Source organism: Oncorhynchus gorbuscha, linkage group LG12 (assembly GCF_021184085.1).
Source record: "Oncorhynchus gorbuscha isolate QuinsamMale2020 ecotype Even-year linkage group LG12, OgorEven_v1.0, whole genome shotgun sequence".
Classification (NCBI taxonomy): Eukaryota; Metazoa; Chordata; class Actinopteri; order Salmoniformes; family Salmonidae; genus Oncorhynchus; species Oncorhynchus gorbuscha.
The window spans coordinates 31,647,762-31,670,326 of NC_060184.1; the positions used below are offsets into that span (position 1 = coordinate 31,647,762).

Sequence of the window (22,565 nt, forward strand, 5' to 3'; positions counted from 1 at the left end):
GACCATGAAAGGCCTGACTCATGCAGTTTCCTCTGAGCAGTTGATGTTGAGAAGTGTCTGTTACTTGAACTCTGAAGCGCAGTTAACTCTAACGAATTTATCCTCTGCAGCAGAGGTAACTCTGGCTCTTCCTTTCCTGTGGCGGTCCTCGTGAGAGCCAGTTTCATCATAGCGCTTAATGGTTTTTGCGACTGCAGTTGAAGAAACGTTCAAAGTTCTTGAAATTGTCCGTGTTGACTGACCATGTCAAAAGTAATGATGGAATGTCGTTTCTTTTTGCTTATTTGAGCTGTTATTGCCATTATATGGACTTGGTCTTTTTACCTAATTGGGCTATCTTTTGTGTAACACCCTTGTCACAACACCAGCTTTGATGCACATGTACTGACATCGCCTTCTGGATGGCTGCTTTTTTCCTTGGTTTCACAAACTTTCTCCAGTTACCGAACTCCCTCATATTCTCCAACACTTGTCCACTTGATAAAGCATCTCAATAATGTACAGTTACTGGTCTTTTGCTTTTTAGGGCAGAACTGTTAGCTGGCTAAGTCCTTGATCTTGGCCGGGGATTCAATCTAAGGCGTGCAATCGAAGGTCACTATACAACTGACAATGCACCTTTTTTTAAAGGCATTTTCCTTGACGTTTATGGAGACCGTGCATACTAGCTGAACTGTAAATGACCTTTTAAGAGTAGGTTATAGCATTTTTTGTGATATTAACCGTCTCAACTATCATTGCCCAGTATTAACACACCTGGTTCAGGTAAGAGCTTGATGAATATTCGAGTAGTAGTTGAAAAATGTGTGCTTGTGATGGGCTGGAACAAAAATGTGCAACTCTGGGGGTATTTCAGAGGTACAGAGAGATGGCAAGCTGCCACTCTGAAATGCTTGTACGTATTTCCAGGTTCAGAAAAAAGCTCAATCTGAAGCTAATATCTCTTCACTTTGAACAATCTGACTATTTTACCATACCAGCTTTTTTTTGTATATGTCCCCTCCAAAATTATTGTCAACCTTGATGATAAATATGAGCAAAAAAGACTGTAGAAATACTGAGCTATAATGTATGCTCATTTTAATCATCTATTTTTTTCATTTCACAATTAGACAGACATGAAAAACAACAGGTAATCTAGTAAAACAACATGTTTAATAAGTAATACCTTTATTCTCTTAAAGATTCACGTAACTGTCAAAATATAGTAAACACCAACATAATATCTTAATAGGGTGTTGGGTCACCACGAGTTGCCAGAACAGCGTCAATGTGCCTTGGCATAGATTCAATATACTTTGTACCCCTAATTTACTCAAGTGTTTCCTTTAGTTTGGCAGTTACATGTCGGTGTCAAAATTATAAGATTCTTATAAATAAAATCAAACAATTACATTTGCATACAAATGCTATTTGAAGTTACTCTCATTTTAAGGAACTGTATTGTGGTATTCCATGGTTTCTTGTTTTACTGGGCTATAAATATTAGGTAACACTTAAGTAAAATCCTTTTGGTCATCCATCACATTGGGGAAAAGGCAAAGAACTCACAAACGAAAAGTGACATGGTTGTTGACCTTTATAAATCAAGCAATGGGTACCCAAAAATTGCCAAATAAAATAACACTTACCAGTATTAGCGCAATATTTAAGAGGTTTAAAACCACTGGATCAATGGTAAAATGACCTGGCATTGGACGCAAGTGTATCTTGTCCGCACGCACAGTGAGGAAGATTGTTTGGGAAGCAAAGAAAAATCCAGGAGCCAAAGTTGGAGAATTTCAGAACTTGGCCTCATCTTCGAGTCTCCAAATCTACAATTACACTCCACCTCCATGCCAATATGCTATTTGGAAGAGTTGCCAGAAAAAAAACCTATGAGAGCAACCGACAAATGTGAATGCCTGGAGTTTGCTAAACGGATTTGGCATTTGGATTGGAACTGGGTGATGCGGTCATATGAGACACAAATAGAGCTCTTTATTATGGGTTATAAAACATGTTCAATTAAAACCCACCAATACCTAGTCATGATTCCTGCATTTTCACAGACCAGGTTTTGGGTCTGTGTGAATGGTTATCTGCTTTTTTTGCAGGTACATTAATTAACACTTCCATTGTGTAACACTTCCCTAATTTGAAATGCAAACAGCCCCATGGTTTAACACACCCCACGCTTCCCAATTTGCCAGTTATATGTATAATGGGTATACATGTAAATAAGGGGCTATTTGAAAGGGGATCATATAAATGTTGCCTTACATTTCTAAAATGGGTAGTAGAGGTTATTTATTCAATCCGGAGTCAGGCTTTACATGTCAAGTGGACTTGAAGGATATTTGGTTGTTAAACCCGCCAATGATACTCCGGGCAGGCTCAATTAAATGCTTGAAGTGTGCAAAGAATATGTCCACTGTTGTGCCAAAATGTCAGCAGTCAAGTTTTCAAGATGGAGCACTTAATCCTGCAATGGTCGATTTTAATTGGGAACCTTGTGGATTGTAAGGATGGAAGACTATCCTCTTACATGAACCCCTTAAAGACATTCTCCGGTACTTTGGCGACTAGTATGATCTACGAGCAGAGTTGACTGTTTTAGCTACCTCAGTTAGCCAAGAAATCCCTAGTTTGAAAGTAACTGTTTTCTGGAAGCTGTGTGGCACCATTTCCCCTACATTTATTCCACATGGTACAGTCCCCTAACAATTTGAGTTTTAGCCAATGTGCTTCAGCCCCTTGCCTTTTGAGTGACGGCTAGCAAGACACAGCTAGATATCTATCTCAACGAGTGAGAGTGCAATCTTTCTGTCTGTCTTTCTGTGTCTGTCTGTTGCCCCGTTTCCATCATGACATATTTAATTAAGCCGTACATAATCTTTACGGATAAGTGTAATGTTTGTAACGCAGGATGAAGGAGAGCCGGTCTCTCGTCAGAGATTTGCATTTATTTTGAGAGATGGCAAAATATGACCTTTTCAATCAAGACATGATAAATATATTGTTTCCAGTGAAAATAAAACTTTTTTTTTTTGTTAAAAAAAAAACTTGTTTCTCGAACTTTATAGGAAGTCAAGCTAGCTTGCTCTGCTAGCTAACTAGGTTGAAGATGCCATTGTAGCTAGCAACCTCAAATTAAAAATAGTCATTACCTGCACAAACTTACACGAGGCTAGTCATATAATTGGCACTACAGCCAATGTGTAATTAACGTTATGATTTAAAATTGTACTCACTTATAGGAATGGTTCATTGTTTGCAAGTTGCTAGCTATCCCATAAAGCCATCACCGAAAACCATATTTTTAATCTGGTGGTTTGGTAACTTCCTGTTCTTCGTCAGACTCTGGCTGGACTGAAGATGATGCAAAGTTAGAAAAATGTCAAAGTATGTGGCGTCTGTCTTGAAAAGGAGCCTTCAACCGCAAGGGGGCGTTGCTTTTCCAATCCTTTGTGGATGTCCCCATTTGAAAGGCATGACATCCGGGCGCAATGATTGGAGTGCTTATAGGTAATGTGAATGAGGCTTGTGTTTGAAGGCTCTATGCCTCAAGGCCCTCGTATGTCTTGGGGTCTTTGTATGGCTGGGTGACAAGGCTTGTAGTCATGGCGTCCTTGCTAAGAGGTGCCCCACTGTCTGTCCCTGGCTTATAAAAACACATCCTGAAATGGAGGCCGAGGGTCACAGTGAGCAAATATAAACATACCACTGGATGCCTAGATGACGCCCAGAGGAGCATAATGAGAGGGCGAGAAAAAGAGATAAAGGAAAATAGTTATGTGGGGAGAGTGGGAAGGACTGGGGAGAAAGGTATGGAGGGAGAGGAGAGATTACAGCCTCAACTGAGAATGAAAGGGTTGATGGAGACAGAGAGAGACCGGTTAGACAAACCACAAAGAGAGATTGAAAATGTTGCAAAGCAAGCGGACCTTTTGCGTGCTCTGCTAGAAACAGCTGCACCAAAGACGGCGGGACTCGAAGCCATCACAGCTGAACGGCTCCCTTGAGACCTTGGAAGGAAGATGAGATATTGGAGAGAGCTGTAGCAGTTGACCTTTTTAGTGTGATTTAAAGTAATTGTTTTCACGCAGTCTCTACTCCAACAGACAAGCACATGGTTAAATGCATAGCACAGAAAAGGATTGTTTCATCTTCTCGAACTGATTTTAAGACTTATTTTCAACTTAGTTTCACTCCCCCTAAGTGTATTATTTTATGACGCTTGGGTATGTAGTCGTATTTACACAAACACTTTAAAAAAAAATCTCCTTCCTTTTCTACGTACTTACATTATTAAGGAATTTATACAAATAAGCATGATTATAGTGATGGCAAGGATAGAATAACAAGATCTTCTTTTCCCTCTTTCCTCTAGATGAAAGGATCTGCTCTCCTCCCTTCATGGTTCTAAGGAGTGAGTGTGGAACCGACACTCTCAAACACATCCAGAAACATGGCATTACCTTCCCTTTCAGTACGTAAGATCACATTCTCTACATGTTTGGTTACTAGAACATTTCTGGAGACTTCTACAGGGTCTCTTCTAAAAAGATTCAAGTCTAGCTTAATTTTCAGAACTTTGCTTGACTGAATAGAATGATGTCCTAATCTTTTCACCTCCACAGTTTGTAAAACTCCAAACTCCAATTCCCATGAGGTAAGTTGTTGTTTGATTTTATATTACAATATCCCATTTATGCCTGCATTGACTTAATTGAAATTCAATTTGCCCCAACCCTCACTTCATCCTGTCCTTATGTTAACTCCCCTCACAATCACTACCTACTCTTGTGAAAGCTTTTAGCAATATTGACCTAAAGGGAAATTCAAGACCATAATGTCACTAATGAGTGATGGCATTACGAGTTGGGTCTGAGTAAGCCTACAATGAGGTAGTCATGTGCTTTTGTCATTGTGTACTCAGACTCGCCTTGGTCATAAAAATAGGTTGGGTTGACAGGCTTCTGTTGAACTGCTTGTAATATAATAGTGGTTCAGAATATGTGTGGATTGTAAAATAATCACTAGACATTGGATTGTCCACACCTTTTTTGTGTAGATTTCTACCAAAAAGGAAATCTCAAAACAAAATCACAAAACGCCAAAAAGGATATGGGGTATTAGTGTCCTCTATCTGGTGGGGAAACATTGCGGCGCTGATCATTTGATTGAGAACATGGCAGAACATTTGTAGTTATTGCACAAAAATGTTTATTATATTTGGTTTTGAGGATCTTTCAAATAATTTAACTTGGCTGGTGCAATAAACTAATGGAATAGTCCCTTAAGTGCTAATCTCACTCACCTGGTACTCCAGATATGGCTCAATCAAAATCAATGTATTTCAGAGAAGACAAATACAAATAGGAGTACAGCTGAATGAGGTCAGACAGTAGATTCTACCCATCACTGAACTGACAGAGGGATAACAAGGGAGGATAGATGATGATGCACGAGTCTTGCATGTTATCCCCCCCCCCCAATAGATGGCCATCATCTTCAGTGAGGAGGACCTGAAGGATGTTAAGCCCCCGTGTGTGATCCAGAACTTCATTAACCACGATGCAGTACTCTACAAGGTGTATGTGGTGGGAGAGGCCTACTACGTGGTGGAGAGGCCTTCTATCAGAAACTTCCCTTCTGGACCTGCAGGTCAGATATGCCCAATTCCCAGCTTCAAGATGTACTCATTCCCAACAGCTTACAACACACAGCCCCTGCCTCCTATACACTAAAATGGTATTGAAGTAAACATGAACATTTCATCCTATTCCCATGTTTCTTATACCTATTCAATCTTTTCAAATCGACATGAAGTACGTAGGAGTTGGGGCTGTTTTTTTTGTATTAGGCCATAGGGTTGGACGGTACCCAGATTTTCATACCGTTTCTGGGGTATACGGTATTACTAAATGTGCACACAAAGGGCACTATTTCAACAACAAAAACCACAAAACAATTTAGGCAACAGGGATCTTGATCCAGAAGGGGATTGAATACCTCTGCTGAGCTTGACATCGAGCCACTAGGCGTGCAAGTTAGCTAACTAAATGCATAGCTGGAGCCCTGAGCTGCATATACTTTGACACATCTTAGATTTTTTATAGTTCTACTTAAGAAACGTTTTTTGTTTGTTTTACGTTATTGGAATCATACTGTCGCTGTTTTGAAATACCCCAGTAGACTGTATATAGACTGCCCAAGCCAGATACATTAGTCTACTCAAGCCACCTTACCTGAACTCATAACAGATCCATTTAGCCCAACCCTGCCCTATTCTAACCCAACTTGAACGTGTCCCATTTCCAATGTCGGAGTATAGAGTAGGTTTCAATTGTGCGTTTTTGATTAGAGATGTGTTAAAAGCACAGATGGTGTCCGAGTTGAAGTGGACGCTAAAGTCCCCTCACCAGCTTATTGAAGTTTGCATCTGCAATAGCACCCTATTCTCATGCATTACTTTTAACCAGAGTCAGTGCACTATATAGGGAGTAGGTGCCACTTCAGAATTGCCCCGTTTCTTAGAGACCGCTGTAAACTGGCACATTACCTTATAAAGACACTTGATTTACCACCGTTTATAAACATGTCCTCTGTTTAAGCACGGCATGGTGCCACATGCCAAGTTAAATGACCGTTAATGGGATTTCCGAGTTGCTCCGTTTGACGCAAAGCACCGCTGATGCATTCCCAAACAATTCCCTGCTTTGTGTCAATGTTCGTGCCCATCCCGTGTTTGTGTATAGGTTCAATTTCCCCGGCTCACTGAGCAAGGTATTCATTAGCATGTGAGTCACTCACAGGAGTACAGTCATCCGAGTGGATCAGACTTTTAGTTGAATCTGCATGGACATTTCTGCCCCCTGCTGTGCTAATGCTAAACTGACACACAAAAAAACATCCTTCTGCTTAGAGTTCATATCCCTCTTCTTCTTTTTTTCTTTTTTTTGGCAGTTTACAACAACAGCCTAGGGCAGGGGTTTTCAGATCTCTCCTCGGGGACCCCCAGCCATTCCATGTATTTGAACTATTTAAAGGGCTAGCACACCTGATTCAACTTGTTAACTAATTATCAGGACCTTGATTTGGTAAATCAGTTACTTGAATTAGTTCAGGGCTGTAACAAAATTGAGACTTGTCTGGGGGGTCCCCAAGGAGAGATTTGAAAACCGCTTCCTTATGGAAGTTGGAAATGAACTGAAGCTTTAGTGGACCACCAATAGCTCTTGAGTAGTTGACTCAGGTGTGTTGGTCTTCAAGCCTTGAAGACTGACAGGACATTGTATTTTTAATTGAGAGAGCTAGTCATTTTAGTAGACATTTATTTTCTACTCTATCAGAAATTTGCATTAGAGGTAAAATGTGTACTTTTAGCAATGTCCACATTGGGAAACTGTAATATGTAACATTTCCACCTGCAACTCGCCTCAACTGTCAATTGCATACCAGTAGTATCAAAGGAATATACATCCACAGGGGTTTAAACATACTTTTTAGAATACAGTGTGACACGGCAATTAGCATTTTTACTGCAAATAAACAATTTGGCAACTAGACGATACATCTGGTGTGTGTGTGTGTGTGTGTGTGTATACGCAACTGAATTACAGTTGGTTCTCATTTACGAGGATGACTATAGCAAAAACGTTAGCAATACAAAACTTCTTCCCGTTCTTGCAACTGATATTTTGGGGATTATGATCAGGTAAAAAGCAGAACTAGGCCATTTTAGGTGTTACTTAGCAATGCCCTTAACTGAAGAAATTGAATGTGTGGCTAAAATGTTACATGTAACAACTTTAATTTAATGTGGCTGTTCTGTGACTTCTTTAGTGTCTGTTCTTTACAAACCTAGTCAACTGCCTGGTTTCTGTTTTCCAGAGAGAAAACCCATTTTTTTCCACAGTCACGATGTGTCCAAGCCAGAGTGTGCTTCCGACCTGAATTCTGTAAGTGAAAGCTCAGACCAAAACCTATTCTGAAAATGTGCACAGCCATTTTGATTGACAAAATATGGGCAATATTTTTTAAAATAGTTTCGTTCTTGCTTTGTCAGGGCCTTGCTATATATTCATTTTTTTTCAAGTGTCTCTTAATTGGTACAACGGCATTCACAGACCTGACCGTCTGTCTACCTCTCGCTCTTCCTCTAGTGTAGCCTTGCATTTTGTGTTGGTACTAACAGCATAACCAGAATTTATCTTGTGAACTTTCCCTCTTTACTATGTCTGTCTTTCCGTCCATCTTTCTATTTGTCTGGATGGTGTGTAGAGGGACAATGTGGAGGGGGTGTCCAGGGTGCCTATCGACGACGTCATCAGGGAGATCTCCAGGTGTCTGCGGCGGGAACTGGATGTGTCCCTGTTTGGCATCGACATAATCATCAGCAACCAGACAGGGCAGCATGCAGTCATTGACATCAACGCATTTCCAGGTACGTGCCATTCTCATATTTCCACAGGGTGCAGTGGCGGTGGTGTCATTCAATGGACCTACTTCAAGCTGCAGACCTTGTGTGTTCAAAAATCAGATGGCGTATGAAGCGGTTGTTGTCCATTAAAGTTAAGTTCTACCATTTTTAAATGAAGAGAATTAATCAACTGAAAAGTTCAACTTTCATATGCCAAACCTTAAACATCTTAGTTTTTCTGTTAACGTCTTGTGACAGCAGCCACACTGACTTATTATACATGTAGTTATTCTCTTACACAGCTTAAGCTAGAAACAGCATTTAAACTTTAATACATGTGGACTGGTCAGGACCAGTGTGTTTGCATACTATTTGGATAATATTGAAGCTATTAAACTCTCATTGTTAAACTCCCATGACTTCCAAATTTCTAGTCACTGTAAAAAATATATATATATATTTTGACACATCACCTACTTTTACCACTTTCCCAACAACTTAGAATAAATATTTTCTACCAGGGATTTGACAAATGTTTTTCAAGAGTGAAAAAAATAAGGTAATGAATTAACATTAAAATATATGTTTAGTGTTTGAACTAAAGATTGTTTAAAATATAATTAGTGTATTTCTTTATTAAACAAGATCCCCATGTTTAGTCCTGTGAAAATGTCCTATAATTTGCTATATTTATACTTTCCTGTAAATGTCTCTAAAAATATATTTTCATAATTTACTGACCATTTCAGATGCATTCACATTGAGAAATGCAAATGAATGATATATTGCAAGCAGACATATTGTGGTTCTCACTTGCTAACCCTGTTTTTTGGGAACTTCTCAAAATTAATTTCCTATAAAATATAAAATAATGTAAACAAAAAAACATTCAAATCATTTTGTCTTTAGTGGGGGGCAGTATTGCTCTAACTGGAAGCATTTGGTAATGGATAATAGAAGTTACACCATGTTATCTGAAATTGTATGACACAAGGTTTTAAGAGCACTTGGATTCAAACAACAACAAAAAAGCCCACGCCACGTTCTCTGGTGGTAGACAGCTTGTCTGCAGCTAGAGAAACACAACCACTCTCAGATTCATAGACTGACCTGTGGATGCAATGATTGCTCATTCATGAGATCAAACTCATATCTGTTTTTTCACCAATCTCTGATTGCCCCTTTAATTCCAAGGGGGCAGGCTTTGAAAGCTATTGAAGTCATTAAGCAGATCTTAACGTATGCTAAGTATTTGTTTGGCAGGTACATGGTAACTAACATGCATCATCAAAACGCAGCATCGTATGATGCGAAAATGCATCATATGGGCCAGATTTCAGGATTTTTAAAGTTGTACAACTTGATTGCTGACATGGAAAAAATGCGGGACTATATCAACAATAGACTAAAATTGTTTTTGTGTGAAGTTTTCATTTAAGCGGCAAGGCAAGCTAACCATGCAATCCTACCTGCCTCACGGTATTGTGGTATTGCTGGTGTAGAAATGTATTCTACCTCCTGGTCACCCCTCCGGTTAGCTAGCTAGTGTGACTCAGCCCAAGCATTGCATTATGGGCTAGCCATCTCGGCTGGCTCACTGCAAAGCAAGCTAACCATGAGTTTCTACCTGCCACACGGTAATACTGCTGGCTATCCCCCTTTGCCTAGTTTCGCTTGCATTTGCTTCGCCTGTGCTAGCTAAGCGATTGATCCAGCCACATGGCTCTTCTGGTCGTCGGGGTAACCTGAAGGCTAATGCTATCCTATGTAGTAGCCTAATATTCCACAAATGACTTGTCATTTCAATGACAGGTATTTTTACTTTTTCAGAGTACAGTAACTCGAATATGCTCATATCAGTGGAATTTAGAGGAAAATTTTATTTTCTAGCGCCCCTATTTTTTTTTTTTTTACACATTACAATTTAGAGCTCTGGTCAAGATGCAAAGTTTTGAAAAGCTTGTAGGTTTTTTTAACCTTTATTTTACTAGGCAAGTCAGTTAATTAAGAACAAATTCTTATTTACAATGACAGCCTAGTGGGTTAACTGCCTGTTCAGAGGCAGAACGACAGATTTGTACCTTGTCAGCTCGGGGGTTTGAACTTGCAACCTTCTGGTTACTAGTCCAACGCTCTAACCACTAGGCTACCCTGCCGCCCCATTGAAAATGATCCCATCATGACAGGATAGATTTGTGGGAAATTCTGTCTAAATTGGAGGGTCCACTACAGTATAGACTTTGTTGTATCAGGACACATGGAGGAAAAATGTATTTGTAGTGAAAAATAGCCTTTTTAATGTTTGTTGCACCATATGATGATAGTGTTTTTCAAATGTATTTAAAACAGAGTTATTCCTTCCTAGCTCTATTTTTTTATATCATCACATACATTTACAAGGGTATGCCGAAGTTAAATATTCACCGCTTTCTTATACCAATTTTGCAACCCTTTTGTTCAAATTCAAAGTCGGACGGTTGCACCATATGACAATTTCACCCTTTGGCATGCCATTCGTTTAAATCTATAGGCATCAACTTTCTCAAGCTTTTGAACCAACTGACATTTAGACAAACTTCGAGCGCATGTAATCTTGGTCAAAGTCTCTGCTATTCAAATCTGAAATTGGAATATAATTATCTTCTACCAATCAAACTATACACTTCTTCTAGTAACCACAAACAACCTTTTTATCTTAACTTTTACAAACAACTGACATTTGTAAAAAAAAAAAAAAAATGTTTTTATTTAATTTAAGTATTTCTATAAAAATTAACTTTTCTATTATTCAGGTTATGAGGGAGTCCCGGAGTTCTTTGACGACCTACTGAGTCATCTCACAAGTGTTCTCCAGAAGCCGGCCTTTGAGAGGACCAGCGTGGTCGGGGGACAGCTCCCCGCCGCAGCCCTGGCCGACTGTGGGAAACCCTGCATGCTCCTGGGAAACGAGGCCAACACCTGGATCGTAGAGGGAGACTGCGTCAAGAGGGGAGGCAATCAAGGACTGGGGTGCGACTCTGAAGTTTCGGCCAACTTCCAACAACATTGTGCGTCTGCCATCCCCACCAAAGCCTCCTCGCAATAATGCCCAGCCCCTAGTAGTGAAGAACAAGATGTTGTATGATATATAGATATATACAGTGGGGTCCAAAATTGACACCCTTGATAAAAGATAAGAAGAAAATGACTATCAAATAAATAATTAAATTACTGAGCTACATTGTATGCTCCATTTTTGTGTTCTATTATACAGTTGATCAGAAAAAGTGTTTAAGTTATCTTTTTAAATGTAATCTGACCATAGCACCGGTTTCAATCCAAGTGCCAATGCCATTTAGCGAACTCCAGGCACTTACACTTTTGGAAATGCATGAAAATAGCGCTCTTTATTTTTGTTGTAATTTTTGCTTATATTTTTCAAGGGTGTCAATCATTTTGGACCCCACTGTATGGGGTCCAAAATGTCAGAAAAGCTTCAATGCATCTTGGCATAGATCAGGGTTCTCCACCCCTGTTCCTGGAGAGCTACCGTCCTGTAGGTTCTCTCCAACCCTAATCTAGCACACCTATTTCTAGTAATTAGCTGGATAATAAACTGAATCAGGTTTGTTACAACAGGAAGGTAGCTCTATGGGAACAGGGTTGGAGAGTCCTGGCAATAGATTCTTCACGTGTCTGTAACTCCATCATTTGGTATTTTCTTGGTGGTGGAAAACGCTCTCAGGTGCCACTACAGAATATCCCATAAGTGTTCAATTGGGTTGAGATCTGGTGACTGAGATGGCCATGGCATATGGTTTAAATCAATGTTGTGCTCATCAAACCATTCAGTGACCACTCGTGCCCTGTTGATGGGGGCATTGTCATCCTATGGGGCCATAGCCAGGGTAGACAAAATAATGGCCTACCCAGTATTTTTATACATGATCCTAAACAGGATGGGATGTTAATTATTGAATTAACTCAGGAACCACGCCTGTGTGGAAACACTTGCTTTCAATATACTTTGTATCCCTCATTTACTCAAGTGTTTCCATTATTTTGGTAGTTACAAATTAATGTACTTGCTGAGAGCAAGACCACAAGATGTCTTACATATTCTTAATATTAGTGTGCTTGCAGAAGGCAAGACAACTCTGGATTCCTTAAGTGTGCTTGCTTAAAGCAAAACAACGTTAGGAACTGTTCATACTTATTATTCCGCTGTTACCTGTAACCTAAAACAAATTTTAAAAAGTCCAGACAGCCACTGCTCAGGTTGCTTGAAAAAAAGTTTACGTTTTAATACTACGAATACTTTTCACACTACAATCGTATTTGCATAAATCCCAATGCATTTCAATGGAATTCCGGTCCTAACTAGTCTTCCACCACTTAAACTAGAAATGCTATTAGAACTTTAAAATGTGCAGACTGGTCTGGAATAGGTTGCTTGTAAATGTTGTTTTTTTATACCATTTATTATTTTTGAACTATAACTGTTTAACACGTGCGTAAAAGCTCCATAGGCTTGAATGGGACGTTTTTTTTTATTTTAAAGCATAAATGTCATACAAAGTGAAGCCGAATACCCAAAACCCCTTGGTTGTCCCTATCCTCATGCCCACCCATCTCCATGCCCGCCCACACCTGGGAAGTATTTTGATTCGCAATTGCTCTTGAACTGTTAAAGCTACAAACACCAAACCAACCTTGACTTGTACATGCTGACTCAACGTAGATTGCTTGTCTATTTGATTTTATGCTTTTTCTACTTTTTAAACTATAACCATTTTTAAAAATTTGCTTCAAAGGCAAAATGTTGATTCACCACTGCTCTTGATCTGTTTCAGCTACAACCACCACCCCAATGTTGACATATGGCTTAAATGGCTTCAACAGAGCTTTTTGCTACCATTCCTACCTCATAAACTATAAAGCTTGTTGTAATCCCCATCCATTTCAATGGTTGAATGTGGGCTTCAACATTCTTAACTGAAATCACTACCACAATTTTCAGGATGTTCAAACAAAACCATTTTGAAGAGCTTAACACCTTAGGGCTTATGTTGACATGGAACTCACTCTAGCCTACTATACTAGCTCACTATAATACACTATAATAACACTATATAATATTCTATAATAACTCCACACCTACAAACCACCCCAAAATAAGTCACTATAACTAACACAGCCTATTACTAAATTACTAATTATTACTAAAACCCTACTACTGCCATTAATAAAACTATTTCACAACCATAAGTATTCAATATTAGCAAGCACACCAGGTTTACTTCAGTAAATGTCCCTTTTCAAGTTATTCTATTTATTCCCCTCAATATAGTGCTTAAATGATTTAATCTGTTAACACTAAACCAACTTCCAAATGTGCAGACTAACTCAAATGACCTTGTTTGAGAATCTTTTTGATAGCATTTTATACTTTTGAACTACAACAATATTTAAAATGATCTACAATTCATTTCAATGGCAAAAAGATGGTCGAGGCGTCAATATTCTAGACTCATCGCTTTCGCTGTTTTTAAACTAACCAACTTTGATGTTTAGACTGACCCGACTTACATTGCTTGCATTCAGATTTGTTATACTATTTATACTTTTTGACCTATAACCATTTAAAATGAGCATACATTCAACATGGGTTTCAATGAGAACCATAGGAATATAGTGTTAGCTATTCAAAATGGTCCTTGGCCAAGTATGCTACAAGACCAACTTTAAAACCATTCAGGTTTTATAAACTATTTCACTTTGCTGAAATGTGCATAAATGCATGGATTCAATGCCAACCATAAGAACAGTGGTAGACATTGTAAATGCTACTGCTCTTTAACCATTTCAGCTACAAACAACATTAAACTGACATTTTCAGAATTTGTTTAAACTATAGCAATTCAAAAATGTCAAATTGGCATTTAATAACCCACTAACAGTAAGAGTAACTCTTGAACCATCCAAACCAACTTGTTCAGGCTGTCCAATCAGTCGTTCCATCTACCGGCTTTTCAACTATAACCAGTCACTACCATTACTACTTCAGTCACTATCACTACAATCGTTTATTTCACAACCATAAATACTATAAAGATGTCTTTCCAGTGATATTTGAACTTTTCCTGTTGAGAAGCAATAGCCCAAGTAATGTACACCCACTTAAGCATAAAAATGTTGTGAGCAAAATGTCTTTTAGACAACTGTAAACTTCAAGGAGTAGGCCATTCAAGGAGGTGGTCTGATGTCATTGCACCCCCCCCCTGCTTGAGAAACAATTAAGGAGCAATAGAGAACGAAGAGGAAAGACTCCACCCCCATCCCACTTGTGTCACGTTGTAATCGTACCTGGATCACCTTGAGATGTGCCTAAGTAAATCCGGTGTTCAATGAGGTGAAAAGACTGGAACAGGACTTTAAGACAGGCTCGCAAGCACAAACATTTCCTTTAGTGCTGAGAAGGAAGATTTTTTATTTTATCTTATGAATTCAGTGGTTCCAATCTGTTTGTTTTGATCCACTGGTTTACTGTGATCCCATCCCTGCTATTGGATCTCTGTCATATCAATGACTTTGTCAAATGTGTCTAGGTTCCTACTGAGCCGACATGGTCATGCTCTCCTGTAGGGGTGGGCAAGGGGACCGAGCAGCTTTAATTTAATTTTGTGTGCGTCAGTCTGATCTTCGAGATGCGTATATAATTTACTATATAGTATATTGTGAATATACATTGAATGTACAAAACATTAAGAACACCTAATATTGAGTCCCCCTCTTGCCTTCAGAACAGCCTCAATTTGACGGGGACATGGACTCTACAAGGTGCCAATGTTGACTCATACTTCCCACAGTTGTCAACTTGGCTGGATGTCTTTTAGGTGGTGGACCATTCTTCATACACACGGGAAACTGTTGAGTGTGAAAAACCCAGCAGCTTTGCAGTTCTCGACGCAAACCGGTGTGCCTGGCACCTACCATACACTGTTCAAAGGCACTTAATCCTTGTCTCAAGGCTTGAAAATCTGAACTTCAATAAGGGGTGAAAATCCTAACATCCTAACATCAATAAGAGATCATAGCTTTCACCTGGTCAGTCTCCCATGTAAAGAGCAGTTATTCTTAATGTATTGTATACTCTGTGTATATTGTTTATCTTTCAGGACAGAACACAATTAGTATACTACTCTGTAAAATCCAGAATAAATGTCAACTACTTAGGGCTAGATTTAATCAGGGCCGCCTTAATTGTTTTTGTTTAGGTGAAGTTGGATGTGTAACTGTGTTGGTGCTGTCAAAGCGTTATACAGATCGTGGACATTGCTTTTGGATACTCCTTGTCGCATTTGTAGTAATCCCACGCAGCCGTGCTGAAACATTTTCCACGGGTTTCTGTGTTGTAATCTACACCTTGATTAGGCTGAATTAAATCATTATTTTGTTGAATGATTTTCAATTTGACTCATTATTTCTATATAGCCTACACATTCTCATTCTGAACTTCTAACTCTGTGGGATGGGTGTGGCCACGGATTTGACACCTCCAACGCTGTTACACTGTGACACCACCTAAACAAAACAACGATATGCTATGCAGTTTGCCGGTTATGGCTGATTTGATTGACTCTAGGCCTTGCTGTTTTATTACTTGTTAAAATGCTGTGAGTGCAGCATAGATCAATTTCTATAGATTTTTATAACAAATTAGCTAAATTAGCTTTGGACTTACATTTATCAAAGAAGAACCAAGTAAAGATCAATATGGGGAAATTAAAAGTCCCAACTTGAAATGTGAGATTACTGTTTAACCATTTTCCTGATGTATGCTATTGAACAAAATGTGTATGTTGTATAAATGGTCAATATGGACTTGTTTTATCTCAGTTTTTGTATAAATAAGGAAGACAAATGTACATCTCTTTAATGGTTTGGTGAGATGTGTTGCAAGGGGAACAACTTTCCACAATATTACTTGTGCTTCTCCCCAGCAATAATTGGTGGTGGTATAGAAATGGGACCTAATGTATTAGGGTACAGCTGGCGTCGGACGTTTACATACACCTTAGCCAAATATATTTAAGCTCCTGACATTTAATCCTTGTAAAAGAAATCCCAGTTTTAGGTCAGCCAGGATCACCACGTTATTTTAAGTATGTGAAATGTCAGAATATTAGTGATTTTTTTCAGCTTTTATTTCTTTCATCACATTCCCAGTGGGTCAGATGTTTACATACTCAATTAGTATTTTGTGTTATTGCCTTCAAATTGTTTTACTTGGGTCAAACGTTTCGGGTAGCCATCCACAAGCTTCCCACAATAAGTTTGGTGAAATTTGGCCCATTTCCCCCTGACAGAGATGGTGTAACTGAGTCAGGTTCGTAGGCCTCCTTCCTCGCACATGCTTTTTCAGGTCTGCCCACAAATTTTCTTTAGGATTGAGGTCAGGGCTTTGTGATGGCCACTCCAATACCTTGACTTTGTTGTCCTTAAGCCATTTTGCCACAACTTTGGAAGTATGCTTGGGGTCATTGTCCATTTGGAAGACCCATTTGCAACCAAGCTTTAACTTCCTGACTGATGTCTTGATGTTTCTTCAATATATCCACATAATTTTCCATCTTCTTGATGCCATCTATTTTGTGAAGTGCACCAGTCCCTCCTGCAGCAAAGCGCTGCCACCCCCATGCTTCACGTTTGGGATGATGTTCTTCGGCTTGCAAGCCTCCCCCTTTTTCCTCCAAACATAACGATGGTCATTATGGGCTAACTGTTCTATTTTTGTTTCATCAGACCAGATGACATTTCTCCTAAAAGTACTGTCTTTGTCCCCATGTGCAGTTGCAAACCGTAGTCTGGCTTTTTTATGGCGGTTTTGGAGCAGTGACTTCTTCCTTGCTGAAAGACCTTCCAGGTTATTTCGATATAGGACTCGTTTTACTGTGGATATAGATACATTTGTACCTGTTTCCTTCAGCATCTTCACAAGGTCCTTTGCAGTTCTGGGATTGATTTGCACTTCTCGAACCAAAGTACGTTCATCTCTAGGAGACGGGAACATGTCTCCTTCATGAGCGGTATGACTGCTGCGTGGTCCCATGGTGTTTATACTTGCGTACTATTGTTTGTACAGATGAACGTGGTATCTTCAGGTGTTTGGAAATTGCTCCCAAGGATGAACCAGACTTGTGCAGGTCCACAATTCCTTTTCTGAGGTCTTGGCTGATTTTCTTTTGATTTTCCCATAATGTCAAGTAAAGAGGCACTGAGTTTGGAGGTTGGCCTTAATACATCCACAGGTACACCTCCAAGTGACTCAAATTATGTCAATTAGCCTATCAGAAGATTCTAAAGCCATGACATCATTTCCTGAAATTTTCCAAGCTTTTTAAAGGCACAGCCATCTTCTGACCCAGTGAAATAATCTGTCTGTAAACAATTGTTGGAAAAATTACTTGTGACCTAACCAACTTGCCAAAACTAGTTTGTTAACAATACATTTGTGGAGTGGTTGAAAAACGAGTTTTAATGACTCCAACCTAAAGTGTATGTAAACTTCCGACTTCAACTGTATATGGGAGACGTTTTAAGGTAGAAGTTGCCCCTAGTCACAGATCTAGGATCAGACTATCCAACCCCAAATGCTAACCTTAACCATTAGCAGCTACGGTTAGCCGCAGATTCTATCAACTCTGCATCTGATTGGTTTAGATGGGGGGGGTAAACCAATATTTGAAAAATGGGTAGCATGGGTGGGCAGCAACGCAATGGGTATGTCTGCAAGAACACAAGAAGGTAGTCTTTTGACCTTTTTTTTAAAATTTAGAACAGGTTTGTTAGTCTTTTGTAGGCTGCAAATGCCATGTGATTGTTATGGATGTAGATGTTTTCTATTAAACAAGGAATAGATTAGTTTGACACATGGGTGTCATAAATACACAAAGGACTATATTACATAATTGAGCTTAGGCAAGCTAATAAAAGCAGTGGTCAAATACATGGCAAACATCAATAACAAAATTCGGACACGATTCAAACACTTAGTCAATAACGCGTCCTTGGAGTATAACGAACTTCGAAAGGTAAGGACAATAAATTACTAGCACAACAGAAACACGAACTTCCAGTCCAAGGTAGCCACACTGATTAGGGTGCAGGTGAGTGTAGTTGAGGTGTGCTAGGGGAGGAAGTCCTGCCCCTTGCAGGAACTGGGAAATGTGTTTGACTGGTAATTGGTGGAGACTGAGGACGTGAGTGGGGACTTTTCAACAAATATGGTGAAGTTTTTGCCTAGCCAATCCGGCAAAGTAGAGCTATTACAGTACCATATTGCTCATACAACTGCAGTCTTTTCAGGGCCTGTATACACACATACTTTCAGAGTAGGAGAGCTGATATAGGATTAGTTTTGCCATTAGATCAAAATGAAGAAGTTTATTTGGACAGAGGGGATGGTATCCTAGATCTACCCTCTTACTCTGAGACTATTTTTGAATATGGTCCCAGAGTTACATTAAGTGCCAAGAAGGTAGCGGTTCAACCATGCTCCACTTACAACCTCCTGCACATAACCTGTGATGACACTGATGGTGTGCTGAGTGACACAATAACACCACAGTGTTAAATATGTTCACTATTTTTACCTACAATTATATTAATGGTGTTATTGTGATTTTGGACCTGAAGAGTCATTTCCCTGAAACAGGGAAATATTAAATATATGAATATCGACTTTGGGGTGCTTGTGATTGAAACCAAGGGCTTTCGGAGGATGTAATGTACAGAGTATTGCCAGAAATATATTATAGAACTGGCACAGTTGGCTATTCAGCACGTTCAATTATACAGTAATATGTTTTACCAGTCCTTGCCTTACCAATAATGCTCAATCGAATGGTAACTGAATGCCTCGATGCCTGTCTGCCTGCTTTAAGCTATATGTCTGTAGGAGCAAACCATTTCTGTGACCGGGGTGGTGTACCTAATGAGCTGGCTTCTGAGTGTATATGAGTCCAAATTGAAATGCTTCCAACAAAGTTTTAACAAATTAGCAACAACAACAAAAAACATTTCTTATCAATAAGCTCTGCATTTCAGAAATCACCACACAGTGGCAGTGTTGAGACACCAGAGGGTTGACATTTTCAATACGTCAGTCACCACCAACAACATGAAACATACACGCAATACAAAACACACGTCAGTGATGTCGAAGGTTTTCTAAAAATAACATGTTAGAATAAGCAAATAATGTCATTGGATTCTACTCAACTCATTACTCTTTTTTTAAAACAGTTCTCTCTTTTTGACCTTTTTATTTTTATTGTTTTCATGGAAAATAACCAAGTATCTTCCAAAAAAATAAGAGGAAAAATGTACACTTAAGAATTGTCAATGTACAGTAAATGTATTTAGTTTACAAAATAGTACAACAGTACAGATTTAGGTTACAAAAGAATTTCACCTGATGGAGGCAGCAACAACTAAGATACTCAGTGGGTTATGGGTTGGCTAACCCATTCAACAATATATGTGCACATTCACCTCCTATAAACTGAACCACAGGGCTCCAGATGTGAAAAATCTCATCAAGAAATGGTTTTAAGAAGGCATCTCCAAAACACAAGGAAATATACTGTAAGACTGCCAGAATATAGACCTTAGTCCATCTCCCTGTTTTACAAAACAGACTGTTTCCTAGAGTAAGTTGAGATGAATAGACTGAAATAGATCAGACACACACAAAAACACAAACCGTTGGCTCAGCAATCATTCTCGGGCAAGGATACAGTGTGTCAGTCAATATCCTACTTTAAACCCTCTCTTTTTTAATTTGTCTAGCTGACCAGCTCTCATTATTTCTAGGAATCTATTGCCATCTCCCCACAGAAAATTGCAGTGTGATATTGTAATCTAGCCACGGCACCTACTGGGCACAGACGTTGAGTTGTCAACTAACCTGAACGAAACGTGAAATAAATAGAAAATGTCACCATATCATTGGATTTAGGTCAAAAGTTGGGTGAGAATTTTTTTTTTTGCAAATCCTATTTTTTTTCCACATTGATTAACTTCATCACATTACATTTTGTTCTTTTTTTGGTTAAAATTACATAGAAACAATGTTGATTTAACCAATTTTTGCACAATGGGCAGTTACTGTACAGTTCTGTAGAGAAATAATATATATATTTTTTTAGGCCCTAGAACAAGGGTAGGCAACTAGATTTAGCTGCGAGCCGATTTGTTTTTTGAATGGCTGGTCGGACGACCAGAACATAATTAAAATAATTTGTACACTGCAAAATGCTCAATTAGATGTTTATGACAAAAACAATATTTGACCAAAGTGACATAGGGTGCCATTTGGGATGCAACTTCAAGCTCTTTGAAGTCCAAGAGTCCCATTGCTTTATTTTTATTTATATACCCTTCTCCACCAGGTAACCATTCTGTTTTTTTTTGTTCTGTTTTGGTACATGACAACATTTGTCTCAGCAGAACGTTCAAATAGAAATGTATTGTACAACAATCTCCCTTGCTTTGGCAGGGCCTCACCTCACAGGCCACCAATCGCTCCAATCAGGCGACCTCTTCACAGTTGTCTAGGGGACCATTTAACAGACACTGAATGGTCATTGGTCGCCTTAGTGAGGAGTGATTAATCGAAGACAAAAACGAAACAAAATGGTGTCAATGAGCTCTTCAGTGCTGAATAGGCCATCTGTCTCATAAGAGATTGAACGTGAAGTCCAACTGCACTTTTGCTGAAATACTAGATTTCTGCAGTGTGGCACAGTGATTCAGTGTAGCTAATACTGTCTGTACATCTTCAACCACTGAATTGTCTTTTGTTAGTGTTTCTATGGTGATGCCTGTCAAGCAAACTTGTACCCTCATTGTACAAAGGTACTGTGCTTTGTGAATGAGGGAACAGTTTTGCCTGTCTCCGTCTGTCTGTTCCCCTCTCCCTCTATACCTGTTTCATACATGGACATCTGCATATTATTCATCTATATGAACATATCTGTGAATCATTGTAGAAGAAAAACTGTGTTGGAGATTTAGAGTTGACCATTTGTCAAACACACTGTGCTATTTGGATGATTCATGTTTCCTGCCTCCCGCCCACAGTGTGACCTTCAACTGTTCATCTCCATCTGTGTTAATCGATACTACTGTGTCCCTAGTGTGGTGTTGTATAAATGTTCATATAAAAACTTTGCTACCCCTGGTATACATATATGTGGGTGTGTGTATATATATTTTTATCTGTTATTTTACCAGGTAAGGTAACTGAGAACACGTTCTCATTTACAGCAACAACCTGGGGAATCGTTAAAGGGGAGAGGAGGGTCATGAATGAGCCAATTGTAAACTGGGTATTATTAGGTGACCATGATGGTTTGACGGACAGATTGGGAATTTAGGCAGGACACCGGGGTTATCACCCCTACTCTTACGATAAGTGCCATGGGATCTTTAATGACCTCAGAACACCCGTTTAACATCCCATCCAAAAGACAGCACCCTACCCAGGGCAGTGTCCCCAATATATATACAGTATGTATATATATATATATATATGTGTGCGTGTGTGTGTGTGTATATATTTATGTGTGTACGTGTGTGTGTATATATGTATATGTGTGTGTGTGTGTGTGTATATATAAATATATATTAGCAGATGTTAATGCGAGTGTAGCGAAATGCTTGTGCTTCTAGTTCCGACAATGCAGTAATAACCAACGAGTAATCTAACTAACAATTACAAAACTACTACCTTATACACACAAGTGTAAAGGGATAAAGAATATGTACATAAAGATATGTGAATGAGTGATGGTACAGAGCGGCATAGGCAAGATGCAGTAGATGGTATCGAGTACAGTATATACATATGAGATGGGTATGTAAACAAAATGGCATAGTTTAAAGTGGCTAGTAATACATGTATTACATAAAGATGCAGTAGATGATATAGAGTACAGTATATACGTAGACATATGAGATGAATAATGTAGGGTATGTAAACATTATATTAAGTAGCATTGTTTAAAGTGGCTAGAGATATATTTTACATCAATTCCCATTATTAAAGTGGCTAGAGTTGAGTCAGTGTGTTGGCAGCAGCCACTCAATGTTAATGGTGGCTGTGTAACAGTCT

At 39.0% G+C, this 22,565-nt stretch overlaps 1 protein-coding gene across 3 annotated transcripts in view; it reads left to right on the plus strand.

Annotated features, from left to right (window-relative positions):
- Nucleotides 1-12,429, plus strand: part of itpk1a (inositol-tetrakisphosphate 1-kinase a) — a 57,920-nt gene extending 45,491 nt beyond the window's left edge. For all 3 annotated transcript variants that reach the window (XM_046291833.1, XM_046291832.1, XM_046291834.1), the window contains 6 exons: nucleotides 4,373-4,471; nucleotides 4,623-4,654; nucleotides 5,484-5,649; nucleotides 7,879-7,946; nucleotides 8,269-8,431; nucleotides 11,200-12,429. In XM_046291833.1, coding sequence (XP_046147789.1) covers nucleotides 4,373-4,471; nucleotides 4,623-4,654; nucleotides 5,484-5,649; nucleotides 7,879-7,946; nucleotides 8,269-8,431; nucleotides 11,200-11,492 — 821 coding nt within the window. In that variant the 3' untranslated portion in view covers nucleotides 11,493-12,429. The remainder of the gene's footprint in view (nucleotides 1-4,372; nucleotides 4,472-4,622; nucleotides 4,655-5,483; nucleotides 5,650-7,878; nucleotides 7,947-8,268; nucleotides 8,432-11,199) is intronic.
- Nucleotides 12,430-22,565: the final 10,136 nt, after the last annotated feature.